Source organism: Pyrus communis, chromosome 15 (genome assembly GCF_963583255.1).
Source record: "Pyrus communis chromosome 15, drPyrComm1.1, whole genome shotgun sequence".
Lineage (NCBI taxonomy): Eukaryota > Viridiplantae > Streptophyta > Magnoliopsida > Rosales > Rosaceae > Pyrus > Pyrus communis.
The window spans coordinates 18,079,952-18,100,356 of record NC_084817.1 but is presented as its reverse complement, the minus strand read 5'-3'; the positions used below and the strand labels follow the sequence as shown (position 1 = coordinate 18,100,356).

General features: G+C 37.7%; 1 protein-coding gene and 1 non-coding gene across 2 annotated transcripts; one reads left to right on the top strand and one right to left on the bottom strand.

Annotated features, from left to right (window-relative positions):
* Positions 1–2,370: 2,370 nt before the first annotated feature.
* On the bottom strand, positions 2,371–2,481 carry LOC137718902 (small nucleolar RNA R71). The gene has a single exon (XR_011065981.1). It is a non-coding gene; the product is annotated as a small nucleolar RNA R71 (small nucleolar RNA).
* Positions 2,482–14,964: 12,483 nt separating this feature from the next.
* Positions 14,965–18,777, top strand: LOC137718678 (probable glucan 1,3-beta-glucosidase A). The gene is made up of 8 exons (XM_068458227.1): positions 14,965–15,227; positions 15,337–15,456; positions 15,541–15,738; positions 15,822–15,980; positions 16,224–16,393; positions 16,741–16,896; positions 17,924–18,276; positions 18,398–18,777. The coding sequence occupies exons 1-8, from the start codon at positions 15,009–15,011 to the stop codon at positions 18,580–18,582; spliced, it is 1,560 nt and encodes a 519-aa protein (XP_068314328.1). The 5' UTR covers positions 14,965–15,008; the 3' UTR covers positions 18,583–18,777.
* Positions 18,778–20,405: the final 1,628 nt, after the last annotated feature.

The following is a 20,405-nucleotide window of genomic DNA, read 5'->3' as shown; positions in this document are numbered from 1 at the left end:
GGAATTCAAAAGCCATGACATAACTAGCTGATCCTTGCTAAGCCAGGATTCATAGTTTGGTGAGGAAGCATCAGGTATTTTGATGCTTCCATTTATGAACCCCAGCTTGGACCTTCCACCTAGCGCCAAAGACACAGCTCTCGACCAAGGCAAGTAATTAAACTCATTCAACACGACTGAGCTTAATCTTTGATTTGGGTTGACGTCCACCTCATGCACGTTCAAGGAGGAAGGCACCTGTGAGCTTTCAACTTAGGATATCAGCGGATTTTCTTCAGACATTTTGAGGGTTGAACACGCTCGGATAGCAGTGTAGCAGACACAGGTTAATTTTCCTGCTCTGATACCATTTTGATTTTCAAGGATTGAATTGTATTTCACTCATATATTCTTTTACAATTGTATAACAATATATAAGAGGATTAACCTCTTGCTCCTCTTGCTTTACGCCACAACAGGTTGATAGGAGCATATTTAGGCGACTTACTTAGCTTGTTTTCGTGCATCTATGTTGTTAATTCATAGTTGTTTTAGTAGTTTAAGTCATTTTCATGTGTTTTTAGGTTCATATGGCTAAGGAAGCAAAAAGATGCATTTTGGAGCATTTTGGAGCAAAATTGGGCTTGAAATGGATAGCATATGCTTGGAGCCAAAGTGTTGGACGAATTTGAAAGCCTTGTATGCACTTTGGACATAAAACAAAGGGCCTAGCCCAATCAAACAATCCTTTGAGCCATGCAAAACCTCTAGCCCAATCAACAACCCTTAGCCACATGCATTTCCACCTTCCTACTTCATCATTTCATCATTGCACCACCATTCACACACACATGCACTTACTCTTTCATCATTGCACCACCATTCACACACACATGCACTTACTCTTTCATCATTGCACCACCAATTCAACACATGCATTTCCACCTTCCTACTTCATCATTTCATCATTGCACCACCATTCACACACACATGCACTTACTCTTTCATCATTGCACCACCATTCACACACACATGCACTTACTCTTTCATCATTGCATCACAAATTCAACACATGCATTCACACACCAACAACCTAGCTCTTTTTCCATCATTATTTCATCCACATGCACTCTCAATCATAACAACCACATTCACTCTTAAACAATCACCCACATATTCTCCCATTCCCCCTATAAAAACCCATGCATTCATACACAAAAATCACATCTCATTTTCATACACAAGACACCACAAACACATCCAATCTTCCCCTTTGCCGCAAATTCCCTTCCATTTCTACACAATCTCTTCTTGGCTTCATTCCATTCCATACACTCTCCCATTCGCAGAAACCATTCAACCTTAGCCGCTCCACCTTCATTTACAACACACTTGGAGCACCCACACCGAAGGCAACTCTTAAGGGATTTCGACATCAGTTTTGCTTCAAGGGTTCTTTCTTCTTAATCCTATGTTCACTCATGTTATATATTTTTATGTCAAACCTTTTGTAAACATGAAGTGTAACTAATCTCTCTCTAGGGATTCGATGTAGCCTTGCAAGATTGCCATGTAGTTAATTCAGAATTCTCATTTAATCTATCTATTTCTTGTTTCATTCTCCGTTTTAATTGTGACTTAGTGTGTTGATTTTAATGCTTGATCATCATTTGAATTAACCACAGGTTGTTTAGCCAAGATTAAAGCACACATCATGCATAATCTTGGTGGATATGTGATTTCAGTCCCTTATAATTGCTTGTTTTGATATTAAACCTTGTTCTTTTCATTTTAAGTAGATTTCTGATTTTTATTCAAACTTGTTTTATCTTGTTTCTGGTAGTATATGTCAAATAGACTTGCTGAATTAGGCCAAAGAATTGAACGGTTAAAGGGCAACACTTTGGAAAGCTTTGTGCCAACAAGTTCCTCCATTGTCCGTGAAGAAGAGGAAGGGAAACCGTCTAGTCCAATAAGTGAAGGATCTGAGCACTTTAATTGGGAAAGAGAAGAAGAGATGGCGGGCGACCAAGATGATCTTCGAGCTTTGGAGGATTTTGCTCAACCAATCATACCAAATTCACCTTCATGCATCTTGCTGCCCACAGAAGCTAGAAACTATGATCTTAAATCTTCACATTTCCATATGTTTCCTTCTTTTTATGGCTTACCTAATGAAGATCCTTTAGCTCATATTAAAGAATTTTACAATGTTGTGAGTGGGTTACCTTTACAGGGAGTAAGTGAAGCAAATCTGAGGATGAGAGTGTTCCGTTACACCTTGAAAGATAGGGCCAAGGGTTGGTTAATGACTCTAGTACCTGGTTCACTCACCACATGGGATGCCGTGGCTAAGAAGTTTTTGGAAAAGTTCTTTTCCACTTAAAAGACAGCCACATTAAGGGGACAAATCTTCAACTTCAAACAAGATGATGGAGAACCTTTCAATGAGTGTTGGGAGCGCTTTAAAGGCCTTCTGTTGCAATGTCCACACCATGGGTTACCTCTTCACTTACAAATGCAAATTTTCTATGATGGACTAACCCAAACATGTCAATCAACTGTTGATAATGCAGCAGGTGGAGCTTTGAAGAAAAAGAATGCTCAAGAGTCATATAACATTTATGAGATGTTGGGATCTAATGCTCAACACAAAGATGTAAGGGGTAAGAGAGTTGGAGTATATGAAACAAGCTCTAATCATGATCTTTCTTTGCAGGTAGCTAACCTAGAAAAAAAGCTTGAATCCGTGCTCAACATGGTGCCAAAAGCAAGTGAAGTGTGTGCCATTTGCAACATACCAAGCCACCTTACTCATCAATGTCCATCTAGGGAGGCTTACCCCGAGTATGTCCAAGAGCAAGTGAACCTCATGAATTCTTACAATCAAAGGCCAAGGAATGATGTGTATTCCAATACATATAACCCAAGTTGGAGAGATCATCCCAATCTTTCGTGGAAGAACAACAATCAATTCCAAAACTTCCAACCAAAACCTACTCTTGAGGATACGGTTAAATTGTTAGCCCAAAATACCTTGCAATTCCAACAAACCACCAATAGCACTCTCCAACAACATTCGGCGGCTCTAACCAAAATGGAGACACAACTGGGGCAGATTGCAGATGCCTTGAGCCAAAGAGAGGTTGGAAAGTTTCCAAGCCAACCTGTGATACTCCAAAGGAACCAAGAGCAAGCCAAAGCAATCACTACACTTAAAAGTGGTAAGGTTATCAATAATAGAGTTAGCAATGAAGTTACTAATGAATCTAATCATGTGAATGCAGGGGTTATTCAAGGAGAAAATGAGAAACCAAATGAGGAACCAAGCCATGCTACTCCCTCGTTTGAAGCACCAAATCTTCACAAGGCCGAGAAACCTTACACTCCACCAATACCATTCCCTGGAAGACTTGCCAAGAGCAAGCAGGATAAGTCATTTAAGGATATTTTTGATATTCTAAGTAAGGTGAATGTTAACTTACCCTTGCTTGATGTCATTAGGAACATGCCAGCTTATGGGAAGTTCTTCAAAGAGTTAAACAACTACAAAAGGAAGTATGGACCACATGAGAAGGTAGTGGTGTCCGAGAATGTAAGTGCCGTGTTGCAAAGAAAACTTCCACCAAAGCTCAAGGATCCAGGAAGTTTTTCTATCAACATCACCATAGGAGACAAGAAGGTAGAGAAGGCGATGCTTGACTTAGGTGCTAGCATCAACTTAATGCCTTATTCCGTATACCTTCAACTAGGTTTAGGGGAATTGAAAGCCACCACCATCTCATTACAACTTGCGGACAGATCCGTGAAATATCCAAGAGGTATAGTAGAGGATATTCTAGTTCAAATTGATAAACTAATCTTGCCTGCGGATTTTGTAGTGTTGGACATGGAAGAAGCTCCTATACATGACCAAGAATTGCCTATTTTGCTTGGGAGACCGTTTATGGCCACGGCCAAGACCATCATTGATGTGCAAAATGGACTCCTCACTATGACAGTGCTAGGAGAGACCGTTCAATTCAAAGTGTTTGAGTCTCTTTCACATCCTTCTTCATCTCTTGATTGTTATGCCATTGATGTGCTTGATTCGCTTGTTTTCTCTAAGTTCTTGCAGGCACAATCTAATGAACCATTACAAACTGTTTTGAGTCAATCTCAAGATAAGTTTGATGAAGAAGATGCACTCATGGAAGAGGTAGCTGCCTTGGAAGCATTGGCACCATATCCTTTGAATATTTTGCCTCTTTTAGAGCCTTTAGAACCATCGAGGTCACATTTAACCCCTTCCACTGTTAAGGCACCAAAACTTGAACTTAAACCACTTCCACCACATCTAAAGTATGCATATCTAGCTGAATTTGAAACTCTTCCAGTTATCATAACTTCTGACCTCACCCCAAATGAAGAAGATAAACTAATTAGGGTGTTAAAAGAGTTCAAATCAGTTATTGGTTGGTCTATTGCAGATATCAAGGGAATAAGCCCTACCATGTGCATGCATAGGATTCTTTTGGAAGAAGGAGCAAAGTCAACCCGTGAACCACAAAGGAGGCTCAATCCACACATGAAGGAAGTTGTGAGGAATGAAGTGTTGAAGTTGTTAGATGTGGGGATCATATATCCCATTTCTGATAGCAAATGGGTGAGTGCTATTCAGGTGGTACCTAAGAAGGTGGGAATCACGGTGATGAAGAATGAAAACAAAGAGCTTGTGCCCACAAAGCCCACGGCTAGTTGGCGTGTTTGCACCGATTACAGGAAGTTGAATTCTAGCACTAGAAAAGATTACTTTCCTATGCCTTTCATAGATCAAATGCTTGAGAGATTGGCAGGTTACTCACACTATTGTTTTCTTGATGGTTACTCAGGTTACAATCAAATTGCAATTGCTCCGGAGGATCAAGAGAAAACTACCTTTACTTGCCCGTTTGGCACATTTGCATATAGGAGAATGCCTTTTGGACTTTGCAATGCTCCAGCAACATTCCAAAGATGCATGTTGGCAATCTTTTCTGACATGGTAGAAAGATTCATTGAGGTATTTATGGATGACTTTTTAGTGTTTGGTTCCTCTTTTGATGAATGTCTTAACCATCTCTCTTTAGTACTTCAAAGATGTCAGGAAACAAATTTGGTTCTTAATTGGGAAAAGTGCCAATTTATGGTGAAACAAGGAATTGTGTTGGGGCATGTAATCTCTAGCCAAGGAATGGAGGTGGACAAAGCCAAAATTGACATCATCACCAATATGGCAGCTCCCACAACCGTGAAGGGAGTAAGAAGTTTTTTGGGACATGCGGGTTTTTATCGTCGTTTCATTAAGAACTTTTCAATGATCACTCGTCCATTATGCAATCTGTTAGCTAAAGATGTTGTATTTCATTTTGATAAAGCTTGTATGGATGCATTCAATACTTTGAAACATGAATTAACCTCAACCCCTATTATTATGGCACCAGATTGGTCTTTACCTTTTGAATTAATGTGTGATGCCTCTGACTATGCTATTGGTGCTGTTTTAGGGCAAAGGGTGAACAAGCTCCCACACGTGATCTACTATGCAAGCCGGACTCTAAATGATGCTCAACTTAACTATTCCACAACTGAAAAGGAGTTGCTTGCTATTGTTTTTGCCTTAGAGAAGTTTCGGTCATATCTTGTTGGATCTAAAGTTATTGTGTTTTCTGATCATGCAGCCCTTAGGTACTTGATGACAAAAAAGGATGCTAAGCCACGCTTAATTAGATTGATACTCTTACTACAAGAGTTTGACTTGGAAATTCGAGATAAGAAGGGAAGTGATAATGTTGTGGCTGACCATTTATCACGGCTCAATGAAAACCATGGAGTTGGACAACCTTTGCCTCTAAATGAATCATTTCCTGATGAACAACTCCTTGTTATTCAAGAAAAAGAACCATGGTATGCTGATTTTGTTAATTATCTTGTTTGTGGTATAATTAGAAATGACCTTTCTTTTCAGGAAAGAAAGAAGTTCCTTGCCATGGTAAAGCACTACGTTTGGGACGAACCATATTTGTTTAAATATTGCCCTGACCAAATCATTAGGAGGTGTGTCCCAGAGAGTGAGCAACAAAGCATTCTAACGTTCACCCATACATTGGCATGTGGAGGACATTTTGGTGCCAAAAAGACATCTCTAAAGGTTTTACAATCTGGTTTCTTTTGGCCTACTTTATTCAAAGATGCTTTTGATTTTTGTTCTAAGTGTGATAGGTGCCAGAAAATGGGGAACATTAGCCGAAGAAATGAGATGCCATTGAACAACATTTTGGTGGTGGAGCTCTTTGATGTTTGGGGAATCGATTTCATGGGACCATTTCCATCCTCTTTTGGTTACTTATACATATTAGTGGCAGTAGATTATGTATCCAAATGGGTTGAAGCCATTGCTACAATAACTAATGATCATAAGGTTGTTTTGAATTTTCTTAAAGATGTGATTTTTTGTAGGTTTGGAACCCCAAGAGCTATTATTAGTGATGGTGGCAGCCATTTCTGCAACAAACCCTTTGAATCCTTGATGAAGAAGTACAACATCAACCACAAAGTGGCAACCCCGTACCATCCTCAAACCTTAGGACAAGTGGAGATTAGCAATAGGGAGATCAAGAACATTTTGATGAAGACCGTAAGCCCTACAAGGAAGGATTGGTCACTGAGGTTGAATGATGCACTATGGGCATATAGAACAGCATATAAGACCCCCATTGGCATGAGTCCTTATCGCCTTGTGTTTGGGAAAGCTTGTCATTTGCCAATGGAGCTTGAACACCGTGCATATTGGGCCATCAAGAAGTTCAACTTTGATTACAAGGATGCTGGAATAGCAAGGAAGCTCCAACTTAATGAGTTGGAAGAACTCAGAAATGAAGCATATGAGAATGCCAAAATCTACAAGGAACGGACTAAGCTCTATCATGACAAGGCCATCCTACGGAAGGAGTTTCACCAAGGTATGAAAGTACTGTTGTATGACTCACGTTTGAGACTTTTTCCAGGTAAATTGAAGTCTAGGTGGGTGGGACCATTTAAGGTGCTGCAAACATTTCCCCACGAAGCTGTGGAGATAGAGAACATGAAGAATGGCACCTCTTTTAAAGTCAATGGGCAGCGATTGAAACCATATTTGGAGAAAGTGGAGGAAGAGCAAGTTTATCAAGTTGTAGATTTTCTTGAGTTTACAACACCGTGAACAAGCTACCATGTCTTGCCTAGACATTAAATAAAGCGCTTACTAGGAGGCAACCTAGTGTGGTTTGTGTTCTTTCCTCATTTTGTGTTTATGTTGTCACCATTCCATATTCTTTGCCTACTTGCATTACATACAATTTTAAGCATCGAGGACAATGCGTTGGTTAGGTTTGGGTGTGGGATGGAAGGTTTGTGTTTTTTTTGAAGATTTGTGTTTTTTTTGTGTTAGTTGTGTTAGTTTTGGTTAAGTGTGTTTTTGCTTACTAATACGAATGTATATGAGGGCTATGTTTGTAGACAAACTATTGGGTTGCTATGAAAAAGGGTTTTATGACACGGGACATGTCATAACTTTCGAAGGGGTGTTTATTTTTAAGTTCATGTCGGAGCTCAAAGGTAAGCCGCCTTCCCGAATTTCAATTTTCTTTTATACTAATATGTTGTTAATGATTCAGGCATCCACTCTAGAATTTAAACCATTACCGGATCATTTCAAGTATCACCCTCCATTCAAAGATCAATTCCATGCCGGTTGATTTGATTAAAAAAAAAAAAAAAAAAAAAGAATAAAAATAAACATGGCAGAAAGATGAGCCTTCACAAAGGATGTTTACGTGAAGCCCCACTACGAGGCGTCGGAGCAGAAGGCGTCGGAGCAGAAGGCATCGAAGCGGGAGGCATCGGAGTGGGAGGCATCGGAGCGGGAGCATTCCAGGCCTCAATACTTGGCCAAACGCTGGATGACCCAGGAAAAAGGTGCCTCTGGAGATAAGCCGCAAGCCTTTGACGGTCACTGTGAATTCGACCCTCAGATTCTTGCAGTTCATCAAACTTCCTCTTCATGCCCGACGAATAGTTATTTGCAAGCACATGCAAACTTCTATTCTCGTACTTAAGCTGTTTGATCTCCTGCTTAAGACTTTCCACCTCTGCCATCAACGATTCCACTTGGCGGGACCGAGCAAGCAGGCGTTGGCCCATGTTGGACACAGAGCCTGCACATTGAACGCTGAGAGCGAGAGACTCTTGAACGGCCAACTCATCGGACCGTCCTGAAAGCAGCCTACTGTCCTTAGGAGTAAGGAGGTTCCTAGCTACTATCGTAGCTGTTGTTGCATCGGTCATCATGGAGTCTTCACCTGAAAGAGGACCATTAGAAGATAAAAAAGAAGGGCGCCATACATTACCTTGACGGGGCGCAACCGGATCGCTGCTGAGACTCAAATCTAAGCTAAGGTTCGATGAGTTAGTCATTTTTCAAAAGTGTTCAATGAGAAGGTGTGGATGGAGTTAAATTTCGAAGGGCCGGAGACGATTTTCAAGAATGGGAAATCTTCAGAGTGTGTATGTTGGCAGTGATCGATAGCTCTATAAAAAGCCAAAGCGACGCGTCCACCGATTCAAAGAGCCGGATTTTCTGGCGCAAGTTAGGCGACGCTCCCTCAGCTTTTCAGAAAACGCGTTCAACTTTGTCAAAAGATTTCTGACAAAGCTGAAAACACGTGGAGGCCATCATTGCAACTACACATCTTTAGCCGACAAGCGCAAAGTTCGGCGACGCTTTCTCTGCTTTTCAGAAGACGCGTGCAGCTTTGTCAAAAGGAGCCGCATCTGCACTACCACGTGTCATTCAGAAAGCAAAGGGGCGTCGTTCAGAAATCGAAGGGGCGCCTGCTCAGAAATCGAAGAGGCGTCTTCAAAGATCGAAGAGGCGCCAATATTTCAAAAAGCCGGATTTGCGGGATCAAAACGTCTGTCGACAAGGGTAAAAGAATGGTACCACCACTTGTTATTATCTCTATATATGTCGACCTTCATCTTTTATGGCAAGGAAACCTAAAGAAAATGCCCAACTCTCCCTCACTTCTGAGGGCGCACTCCCAGCAAAGCCTTTCGAAATACTCAATTCTTTCTTCTTCCCCAAAGATGATACCAGATGCCTGGAGTACAGATGACCCAGGAGGAAACGACGGATTGAAGTGTGCTGATTCATTCACCGCTTCTTCAAAAGCAAAGGTATCTCATATCATCAAGGTCAAAAGCAAAAGTATCTCATATCATGCTCTTTCCCTGTCTTTTTCTTTGTCTTTGTTCTTACTCGCATGGCAAAGTGAAAGAAGCAATCAGCCAGCACTTGGAGTCAGTCTTCTGTTCTGGAGCCAACTGCCTGGAATCTATTCCTGATTGCTTACCTAGCATTGCTCTCGAGTAGTCATCTTCAACGGTTGATACACTTCCAGAGAAGGGACCACTCCTGCAAAGATTGAACAAAGAAACAGATAAAAGGGGTAAGCTCAGACCTTCGGGGAAGACCAAAAGAATCCTGCTGCCCAGTTCAAGATTATGTAGCACAAAGGAAAATCAACGATGGGCGGAAACCAGTTCAAGAGAAAGCCTGTGGAATCACCAAGATCAATGCCTCAATGCAATCACCAAGGAGAAGAGGGAATTTACACTCCATAACCAGATTTGCGTCCCTAAACTCTTCTCTTTGTTAATTACATTTTGCCATGTTTAGTATGTTTAAGTGCTTTTTGTGTGTTTACTTATGTTTTGTGTGAATCTATACTTAAAACATTGAGGACAATGTTTGATTTAAGTGTGGGGGGGTAACTAATGTTGTTAATGCAAATTCGTGGGATTTTATCACCCATAACTTCAAATGTTGTTCCTTGCTGTTTTAAGGTGTTTTTAAATTGTTTTAGAGTGTTTTAGTGTGTTTTGTTTTATAACTCCGAAAATCACATAAAAATTTGAAAAAAATGTTTTGAAAAGCCTAAAAAGAGTGTTTTGAGTCGTTTTTGTGTGTTTGTGTCTTAGGGTACCTTCCAACACAATGATAAGGATTTGGTTTGTAATTGCATGACGGTTAAAAAGAGTTATAAACATGGATGAAAGTTTGATTTACTCTTGGTATATGCTTGGTTATGGTTATAATGTATGACTTCACATGCAATCATAAAAGAAAAATTCGTTTTTGTAACATGCTTGAAGGAAGGAACTCAAACAAACGCTACAACCTTGTGAGACTTGAGCCTAAACATTCTTTGGAGAGTTATTTTCTGTGATTCTTTGTTTTCTAAAGTTGTTGCATGATCTCATTATTCCTTGCTTGGTTGCTACTTAGAATGCAATTGTATCATGCTAGAACTAAATGCTAGAACTTATATCCATTTCATTCAAAGCATTGAATTGCATAACATATATCAAGATAAAGTTGTGTAGTTGCCACCATAGCCAAATAGCCTTACTTCCCATATTTCGTATTTGTTGTAAGTTTTAACCCCTTTGAGCCTTGTTTAGCCTATGTTCTTTGTTAACCCATGTTATCCTTACCTAGCCTAGAATAGGACCATCCATGCCTTTGTTCTTAAAGCATAGTAAGCATGACGGAAAATGAATTCCTTTTTTATTAATATGTTGCAGAAAATAAGTGTGGGGGAAGGATTATTGATGAGAGTTGTTGTGCCATAGGCACGGCTAAAAAAAAAAAAAAAAAAACAAAAAAAATTGAAAAAAAAAATGAAAAAGAAAAGAAAAATAAGAGTTGTTTGAATTTCCCCTATTAGTCTAAAAGTTGTTTTCCGCGCTCTAAAGGGAATTCTAAGTGCCTAATTCAATACTTTGCTCACTATTGCTTTAAGAATGTTTGTTTATCCTTCACCTTTCATTGTTAACCAATACCCTAGCCCCGTTACACCCCTTTGACTTCTATCTTGATCGTTATGTGTTCAATAATGTGGAGTTTGGATTTGATATGAGCTTATGGAATCACTGGTTCTCATTCTAAGTAGTAGCATTCCATTCATGAGATCATATTCATGTCATTATTGTAAATCCAGAAAATGCTTTCTTTGTTATAACATATGTGAGATACTAGTCTTTCATGTTTACATCAATCTCTCACATATAACTAGTGTAGGGTGTGTAGTCAGAAAATCTGTGTGAAAATAGAGTGCATTCTAGTAAGGAATTGAGTAAATTCTCTAAAGCATGTTACTACATTTGAAATGTGTTTTAATTGCTTAATTGTGAACTAGTATGTGGTGACTATGATTAAGAATGTACTTAAGTTTAAAGATGGCTAAAATCTGTGAGAATAATGATTTTTAACTTGTCATGTGCATTGGAAATCCCTAAGACGGTTGTTGGAAGGTTTAGGTTGTGTTTTACTTGTTTAGTGTCGTTTTGTTTATTTGTTATTATTTTGTTTTGCTCGAGGACTAGCAAAAGCTAAGTATGGGGGAATTTGATAGGAGCATATTTAGGCGACTTACTTAGCTTGTTTTCGTGCATCTATGTTGTTAATTCATAGTTGTTTTAGTAGTTTAAGTCATTTTCGTGTGTTTTTAGGTTCATATGGCTAAGGAAGCAAAAAGATGCATTTTGGAGCAAAATTGGGCTTGGAATGGATAGCATATGCTTGGAGCCAAAGTGATGGACGAATTTGAAAGCCTTGTATGCACTTTGGACATAAAACAAAGGGCCTAGCCCAATCAAACAATCCTTTGAGCCATGCAAAACCTCTAGCCCAATCAACAACCCTTAGCCACATGCATTTCCACCTTCCTACTTCATCATTTCATCATTGCACCACCATTCACACACACATGCACTTACTCTTTCATCATTGCACCACCAATTCAACACATGCATTTCCACCTTCCTACTTCATCATTTCATCATTGCACCACCATTCACACACACATGCACTTACTCTTTCATCATTGCACCACCATTCACACACACATGCACTTACTCTTTCATCATTGCATCACAAATTCAACACATGCATTCACACACCAACAACCTAGCTCTTTTTCCATCATTATTTCATCCACATGCACTCTCAATCATAACAACCACATTCACTCTTAAACAATCACCCACATATTCTCCCCTTCCCCCTATAAAAACCCATGCATTCATACACAAAAATCACATCTCATTTTCATACACAAGACACCACAAACACATCCAATCTTTCCCTTTGCCGCAAATTCCCTTCCATTTCTACACAATCTCTTCTTGGCTTCATTCCATTCCATACACTCTCCCATTCGCAGAAACCATTCAACCTTAGCCGCTCCACCTTCATTTACAACACACTTGGAGCACCCACACCAAAGGCAACTCTTAAGGGATTTCGACATCAGTTTTGCTTCAAGGGTTCTTTCTTCTTAATCCTATGTTCACTCATGTTATATATTTTTATGTCAAACCTTTTGTAAACATGAAGTGTAACTAATCTCTCTCTAGGGATTCGATGTAGCCTTGCAAGATTGCCATGTAGTTAATTCAGAATTCTCATTTAATCTATCTATTTCTTGTTTCATTCTCCGTTTTAATTGTGACTTAGTGTGTTGATTTTAATGTTTGATCATCATTTGAATTAACCACAGGTTGTTTAGCCAAGATTAAAGCACACATCATGCATAATCTTGGTGGATATGTGAATGAATGAAGGGAATGTTTTGCAAACATCCTGCCGAGTGTTCCCTTTGGTTTTGTGAAAGTTTCTTGTGCACTATATATTCTTGATTAGGAACCAAAGTTGCACATCACAATTAGGTTCATGATTAGAGACATTTGATCAAATCCACACATCATATGGTTGATCATATCTAAGTGAAACAAACTCAAGAAATAGGTAGATGGATGAGTATAATCTGATTCAACAGGCATGGCCTTGGGTTAGCAATGGTAAAATCGAATCCCTAGCTTCATCTCCATTGGTACTATCTCATTTTATTAGCTGTTGATTCATTCATTTTGTGTTTACTTCATTTCCTTATGCTTTCAAGTTACAACAACAAATCTGCCTACATTGATTAGTTTTATTTCTCTAGTAAAGAGTTCTTGCAAAACAAGTGATTATATAGGTCCAATTAGTCCCTGTGGATTCGACACCCTTACTTGTGCCATTATACTAAACATATTCTAGCATGAAAGGAAAACAACAATCACAGGTGGCTTAGGAAAAAATAAAATAACAGCCCCTTGAATTAAGGGAGTTGATTAAGGGAGTTGACACCCTTGAATTAAGGAAGAAAGCACCCTTGTATTACGGAAAGCACCCTTGTATTACGGAAGTTGTCTGGCTTAGGAAAAATAAATAACATTCCCTTGAATTAAGGAAGAAAGCGACTTCCAATATATGTATCTATATACTGTGAAATATGAATCAAGATTCAAGAGAAAGCCTTTGTCATTTTTTATTTTTTTATTTTTTTTTTAAATCTCACACAGGTTTTTGTTTGTTAAATTTTGCCCTTAATAACTTGAAGCTAATAAAGTTACAGAGAAGATCATCCTAAGACCTTATTTGAACATGATTTGTTCAATAGGATGGTACCTATGTATCCTTGATTATCATGGATATTTACGTCAAACTACAAAATTCATTTATTTAAAAAAGTTTAACAATTCTCACCACTTTCTCCTCTCCATCTTCTCTACGATAAACCTCCTCGACCGCTCACATTTGTTTGACATGTTTACATTGTTAGTTATTATATCTTGGGCTCCTTTTTTTTATTTTTTATTTTGTTTGAACAAATGATATTATCTTTATTAAGGAGGAGAGAGTGAGTTTAGTTTTACAATGAGTTATCAATAATGTGGTTCAAATTTTTTTTATGACGATAATCGAATCTAAGTCCACTCATTTACAAGTGAAGAGGAATAACACTCGACCGTAATACTAAGTTGCATCTTGAACTCTTCTTTAATGAGAAAATTTGCGCTTAACATAAAACTTTCGTAAAATTATTCGGTTTTGTAAAATACACCACCCGTATCTCCAACGTGAGATAACTTTACTCCCATAAATTATTTTCCTTCATGCTTTCGAACCTACTCTCACCCTCTATTTAGCCGGTATCAACCAAAATTGTTCTTAGTTAAGATGAGTTCGTGCGTGTGTGTTTTTTTTAATATTTAAAAAATTGACAAATTTGTGTTTTTGTTGTAGAAGATCTGAATGTGAGGTAGTTTGGGTAGGTTAGATGAGTGTTTTAAGGTAATTCATTAACTTAAGGTAAGTAGGGGGCGTTTCCAATAGGAAGGATGTGTTCAATAAATTATTCAATAAAAGCACATATGATGGATTGTCATTTCGTCTCAGGTTCAAACTCTCTTTCCTACTCTTAATTTAGAATAGGTAAAATTAGTGTAGAATACTATTTGTATTCCAGTAAAAAGTAATGCTATTGTTTTCGAACGATTAAATATATGACATAACAATGTAGGAATTGGTACAAATTGTTTAAAAGTTTTTTAAGGTCACATAGGTACTTGAAGTGTTAGATTTCAATTTTTAATGATAGTTCTATGAGAATTAAATTTAAAATGTTCGAAACTTTAACTGTAAACTCCTCTATACTAGAAGAAGTTTACAGTAAATGCATCTAATAGAAGCACCAATCCTACATACAACTTGTATACGAGCTGAAATTATAGGAAACTCCGGCGCTGACTTTCTAGAAATATGTGTTTAGGCACCGATACAGAAGACTTTGTAAATTGTGAAAAGTTGGATAAAGTCTAGTTTGATGACTGTGTAAAATATAATGCACATCGTTGAATTCTGCAATACCGTTGAAAATCCAAAAAATGCGGCATTGGAATACATAAAATATAGCACCTTTTACAAGATTAAATGTATCAAATACTTCCTAAGATTCTTGAGTTGTAACAATCATATAAAAAAAGAATTTTCTAACTCCAACACACTGGTCAAAGTTTCTTGGCATTGGCTCCCTCTGCATATCCCGACTCCCCAATCTTTTCTTTATATACGGACAGCATGGATGCAACAACAATACAAAGCAAAGCATAAACGAATGGCTTTCAACTCCAGGGCATGGCTCCTAAGCATAGTGCTCCTTTTTTGTATGCTGTCCATTTCTTCTGGGAGAATGCCTCAGAATTCCGGTCGAGTGAAAGCAGTTAATCTTGGAGGGTGGCTGGTTACAGAAGGCTGGATTAAACCTTCTCTTTTCGATGGCATTCCCAACAAGGATTTCTTGGTAAATTAATTTACTTCATTGATATGTTGGTAATTTAATTCTTATCTTTCATATGATATATCTTAGCTTTTCAACTTTAGTTACATATTTTTCATTTTAATTGTTGTAGGATGGAACTGGACTTCAGTTTAAATCTGTCACAACTGGGAAATATCTTGCGGCTGAGTTGGGGGGAGGAAGCATCATAGTTGCAAACAGAACGTCAGCTTCAGGCTGGGAAACATTTAAAGTAAATTTGATTTACATTTTTCGATATATAATAATGTAAATTGTTTTCATTAACATTTACATGGTGCTTCTTAATTTGTTGCAGTTGTGGAGGATCAACGAAACCACGTTTAATTTCAGGGTCTTCAACAAAGATTTTGTGGGGCTTGATGTCAATGTCAATGGAACTCAGGTGGTAGCTGTTTCGAAAATACCGGGTAGTTCGGAGACGTTTGAAATCATAAGAAAACCTGATGATTTGCGCCGGGTTCGAATCAAAGCACCGAATGGATTCTTCTTGCAGGTGATGATTAATGTTCCTATTCTTGTCTTAATTGTTGAGATAAATTATGATGGTTTGATTGTTAATCTGTATGTGTGCTGCAGGCAAGATCAGAGGTGCTGGTGACAGCTGATTATGCGAGGAGTACTGAATGGGGAAACAATGATCCATCTGTTTTAGTGATAACATTTTCTGGAAAATTGGAAGGAGAGTTTCAAGTAACCAATGGTTATGGTCCAAAAATGGCTCCACAAGTTATGTGGGTAAGAGATTTTAACAGCACAAAACTTTAGCAAGACCTTTGTTGCCAGACCTGTTTATTTTGTCAAACTGTAAATCTCGGTCACATTTTCAAGAATTAACATAATCAGTGATCAAGATTTACAGTTTGGCAACGTAAAGACAATTTGGCAAGAAACATGTTACCTCACTAGTGGTGCATGTTTAATGGATATAATTCACATATATCTGACAAGATTCATTGCTTGAAATGTGGCATTCATCAGGAACATTGGAATACATTCATAGTTGAGGATGACTTCCACTTCATATCAACAAATGGGTTAAACGCTGTGAGAATACCAGTTGGTTGGTGGATTGCAAGTGATCCCACTCCTCCACACCCTTATGTTGGAGGTTCATTACATGCACTAGACAAAGCCTTCCTGTGGGCACAGTATGTATTCACTTTTATTAGTCTGCGTCTTATACGTTAACACATTTGCCTCCACTACTTTCACTTTTAGAAACGAGTTAAAAATAAATGTGTGGTCCCAGGCCTTTTTAGCTGAATAAGTCGAGGGCAATTGCAATAAAACAAAAACTAAGAAGTGGTTGAGTTTTTAGTCCAACCCAAAATCCAACTTAAAACATGTTGATATATAACATTTTTTTGGACCAGTACCACTATGATGAACCACTTCCAAAGTTTGAGAAAAATCATAAACCAAAACTATAGCTGACTTTATTGGTTTTGTTTTTAAGAAATCTTTTTATAATACAAACATGTTTGTATTTTGGCAGGAAATATGGATTAAAGGTAATAATTGATCTCCATGCAGCACCAGGCTCTCAAAATGGTTATGAACACAGTGCTTCCAGAGATGGCTCTCAGGAATGGGGACAAACAGATGAGAACATACAACAGACTGTTCATGTCATTGATTTCTTAACCTCCAGGTAAATAAATATATACACTTGAAGCCAAAAATAGAGACATCATAAGCTACTCCTACTTTAATTGGAAAATTAAGCGGTAGAATCAAATTATTTGTACAATCTTAATTATTAAGAGTAACACTTGACTCCTTACATGTAAGAAATCATTTCTCTTTACATGACGATATGACGTCAGAATCAAAATTGTTAATTATCATTATCTTCATCTAAAGATCATCCCTAAAGAAAAAATCATTCGATATGGAAACTGTATAGCAAACCATATGTGTCGAAAAAATTGATAGCTCATAACATAATGAGGATTACTAAAACATTCTCCAAATCGAATAAATATTTTTAGAAATGATCGTTAGATGATGATAATGGTCCGATTTATAACGCTTGTACAATATAATAATAACATGCCGTCAAAAGAGAATGACTTTTTACATGTAGTGTCCTTAATTAATGACCATTTTCTGTACAATCAGTAATAGATTTGCCAGATTACTATACAATCAGTAATCAGTACTCCAAGTATCATGAAAAAACTGCTCTTGCCGGATTATTGAGGGGATCAGGATCCTCTCCTGATCTTTGTATGGGGATCCTCATGACCAAGAAGTGTGGGCCGTTGGATGAAAATCCAACGACTATAATTATTATAACTTTAAAGGGACCCCCTGTTTGTAGCCGTTGAATTTTCATTCAATGGCCCATACTTCTTGGTCATGAAGATCCCCATACAAAGATCAGGAGAGGATCTTGATCCTTATCGGGGTATATGTTGTCCTGTGAGCACTAATCAAGTTAATTCTTGCTTAAATGTATAACTCGAATTTAGAGTCTAGAAATATAACTACTTGTATAGCAACTTAAATCTTGCCAGAAATTACTCAAAACATCACCCTGTTAATTCTAGGGTTCTTCTTAATTGTTAAATCCAAATTTGATGGCACATGCTTAGGTATGTTAGGTGCCCAAAAATTCTATGTTCTATTCATTAAAATTTTAAATCCCTAAATTTGGTGGTGGTGTACTATTGTAGGTATGCTAAGAGCCCAAACCTATATGCAGTTGAGCTCATCAACGAACCCTTGTCACCAGGAGCGTCCCTACAGAACGTGACCAATTTCTACAAGGCTGGTTATGCTGCTGTTCGAAAGCATTCCTCCACAGCATACGTGGTGTTGTCAAACAGGCTAGGACCAATGGAGCCTAGGGAGCTTTTCCCCCTTGCCAAGGACTTCAAGCGTTCTGTGATCGATGTCCATTACTATAACCTCTTTGTGAGCACCTTCGACAACATGACTGTCCAACAAAACATAGACTTCATCTACACCAATCGGTCCCAGCAATTGAATTATGTCACCACATCGAACGGCCCTCTCATTTTTGTTGGTACGCGATCAACTCCCTGTTTTGTTTCTGACACATAAAAGTTCAGATTTATTTAAATAAAAAAATCGGGAGTGTGAAATCATTACTCTCGACCTAAATACCATTTGTTGATTATTTGTAGGTGAATGGGTGGCTGAGTGGAATGTTAAAGAGGCAACAAAGGCGGATTACCAAAGATTTGCCAATGCTCAATTAGAAGTTTGGGGGAGAGCAACATTTGGGTGGGCTTATTGGACTCTTAAGAACGTCAATAACTACTGGAGTCTTGAGTGGATGATAAAGAATGGTTATATAAAACTTACTTAGGTTGGTGACATCAATACGCATAAACATTTCTCTTAGTCATCACTATCTATGTACTGTAATCTTAGTTCAATTTGGGTCCCTTTTCTGATGACGTCCAAATTGTTTCGATTGAATATGAGACGTCTATTAATTCTGCAATATGACAGCAATAAGGGCATTTTTATAACTAATGTATCCAACTTGGCCGGAAATCCATTCACTTTCCATCATGTATCCAACTTTTGCAAGGAGTCTTAAAAACCCATTTTCAGAAGCAGGTTTAAAAGTGATCTAACATGAAAACCTGTTGCAAGTGGTGGATTACTCCAATGGTAAGGGTTTTTCTCTTTAATTCACTGCGTTCCAGATTCAAATCTTACTCTCACCCCTTAGTGTATATTAATTCGTATAGAATACCATTTATATTAAAAAATTGTTGAGAATATCAAACATATTGAGAAAAGAAATGACATTGTATGTGTTTATAAGTAATAGGGCTACTTCTCATATTGCCTATTAGTTTTATGGTGAAACATCAACTTTGTCTGTGGTACCAGAGCATGATGTCCTACATGTGAAGCCCAATGCCCACACATGCTCAACGTCACCCCATTTGTGTTATCAACGTGCTAAGCTTAAAAATTTATCCCACATGAGAAAGTGTGTTGAGAGTATCAATCTTATATTGGAAAAAGAATGGGTATTGCATTTACTTATAAATAACTAGGCTACTCCCCATATTATCAATTAATTTTGTGGTAAAATCTCAACTTTCTTAAAAAACATGAAAAACTGTTACTTACAACGAGGGTTTTTGCCTTAGGAAGTTCATCATTGTAATGGAATGATCTGCAATTGACATCCATTTTGTTACTCTTCGTCACGGCGTCTGAAGAGCTGCTGGATAGACCTTTAGTGTTGTGAGTTAATAAGATTCCAAACATTGTGAGCATTTTTCATTAAATTCCCCCTCTATGAGTAAAAGGAAGAGTCAATTGTATCAGCATTAGTTTCCGTTTGTAGGAGAACAAGAAAAAAAAAATCGCGAAGCGAGGAGTGGACACATCCAAAGCAATAGCACATGCGCATTCAACAAACATGAGGATTTTTATCACTTGCAAAAATAGGGATAAAAACATTTTAAAATACTTGCAAGAGTACAAGGTAGTTGTAGTATGAACATCTCAAGCAAGGTCATTTCCACATGGATCGAATTGAATGAATAATTTGTATTTAAACTAATTCTTAATTAATTACTTGAAAGCAAGTTTTGGAAAATGTTGATTTTGTGACTTAAAATAATAAAAACGAATTTAATAAAAAAAACAAATTAAGAAATCAACTAGAAAATAATTTAAAGAAAATCAATAAAGAGACACTAGGGTTCCGCCATCACCTTAATAATTCTACATAGTTCTTCCAATTACTTATGAATTACTCATGCATATTTTTAAGGTTAGGTTTTCCTAATATATGTCCTACTTGGAACCTCCAATATAGAACGTATATCTAACATGCAACCCATCCGAGTGTTCGGATCAAATATGAACATAAAAGACTCATTAAGTTTTGTTAAAACCCTTTGAAAAACCATGCAACCTTTAAGACGTGGTGTTCATCCTAAGTGAAATTACAATTATTAACCATCATAAGCTAGCGTCAATTTCAGGGAATATTCCGATCAAAATTGCATCAAATTACTTTTCTAAATATCTTAATGGTCGCGAATGACTACGACACTTAGATAGTTTAAACACAGAGATTAATAATTCAAAACATGCATGCATAATATGATAAGTAAATTGAAAATAAACTAGATATTCTTGCTAAGGCTCGTGACCTCG

Bases quoted from the DNA above. Each gene is read 5' to 3' on its own strand.
- LOC137718678 (XM_068458227.1), top strand. From the start codon at position 15,009: ATGCAACAACAATACAAAGCAAAGCATAAACGAATGGCTTTCAACTCC. The intron at 15,457-15,540 runs GTAAATTTGATT...AATTTGTTGCAG, and splicing joins CAGGCTGGGAAACATTTAAA to TTGTGGAGGATCAACGAAAC. The intron at 15,981-16,223 runs GTAAGAGATTTT...GGCATTCATCAG, and splicing joins TGGCTCCACAAGTTATGTGG to GAACATTGGAATACATTCAT.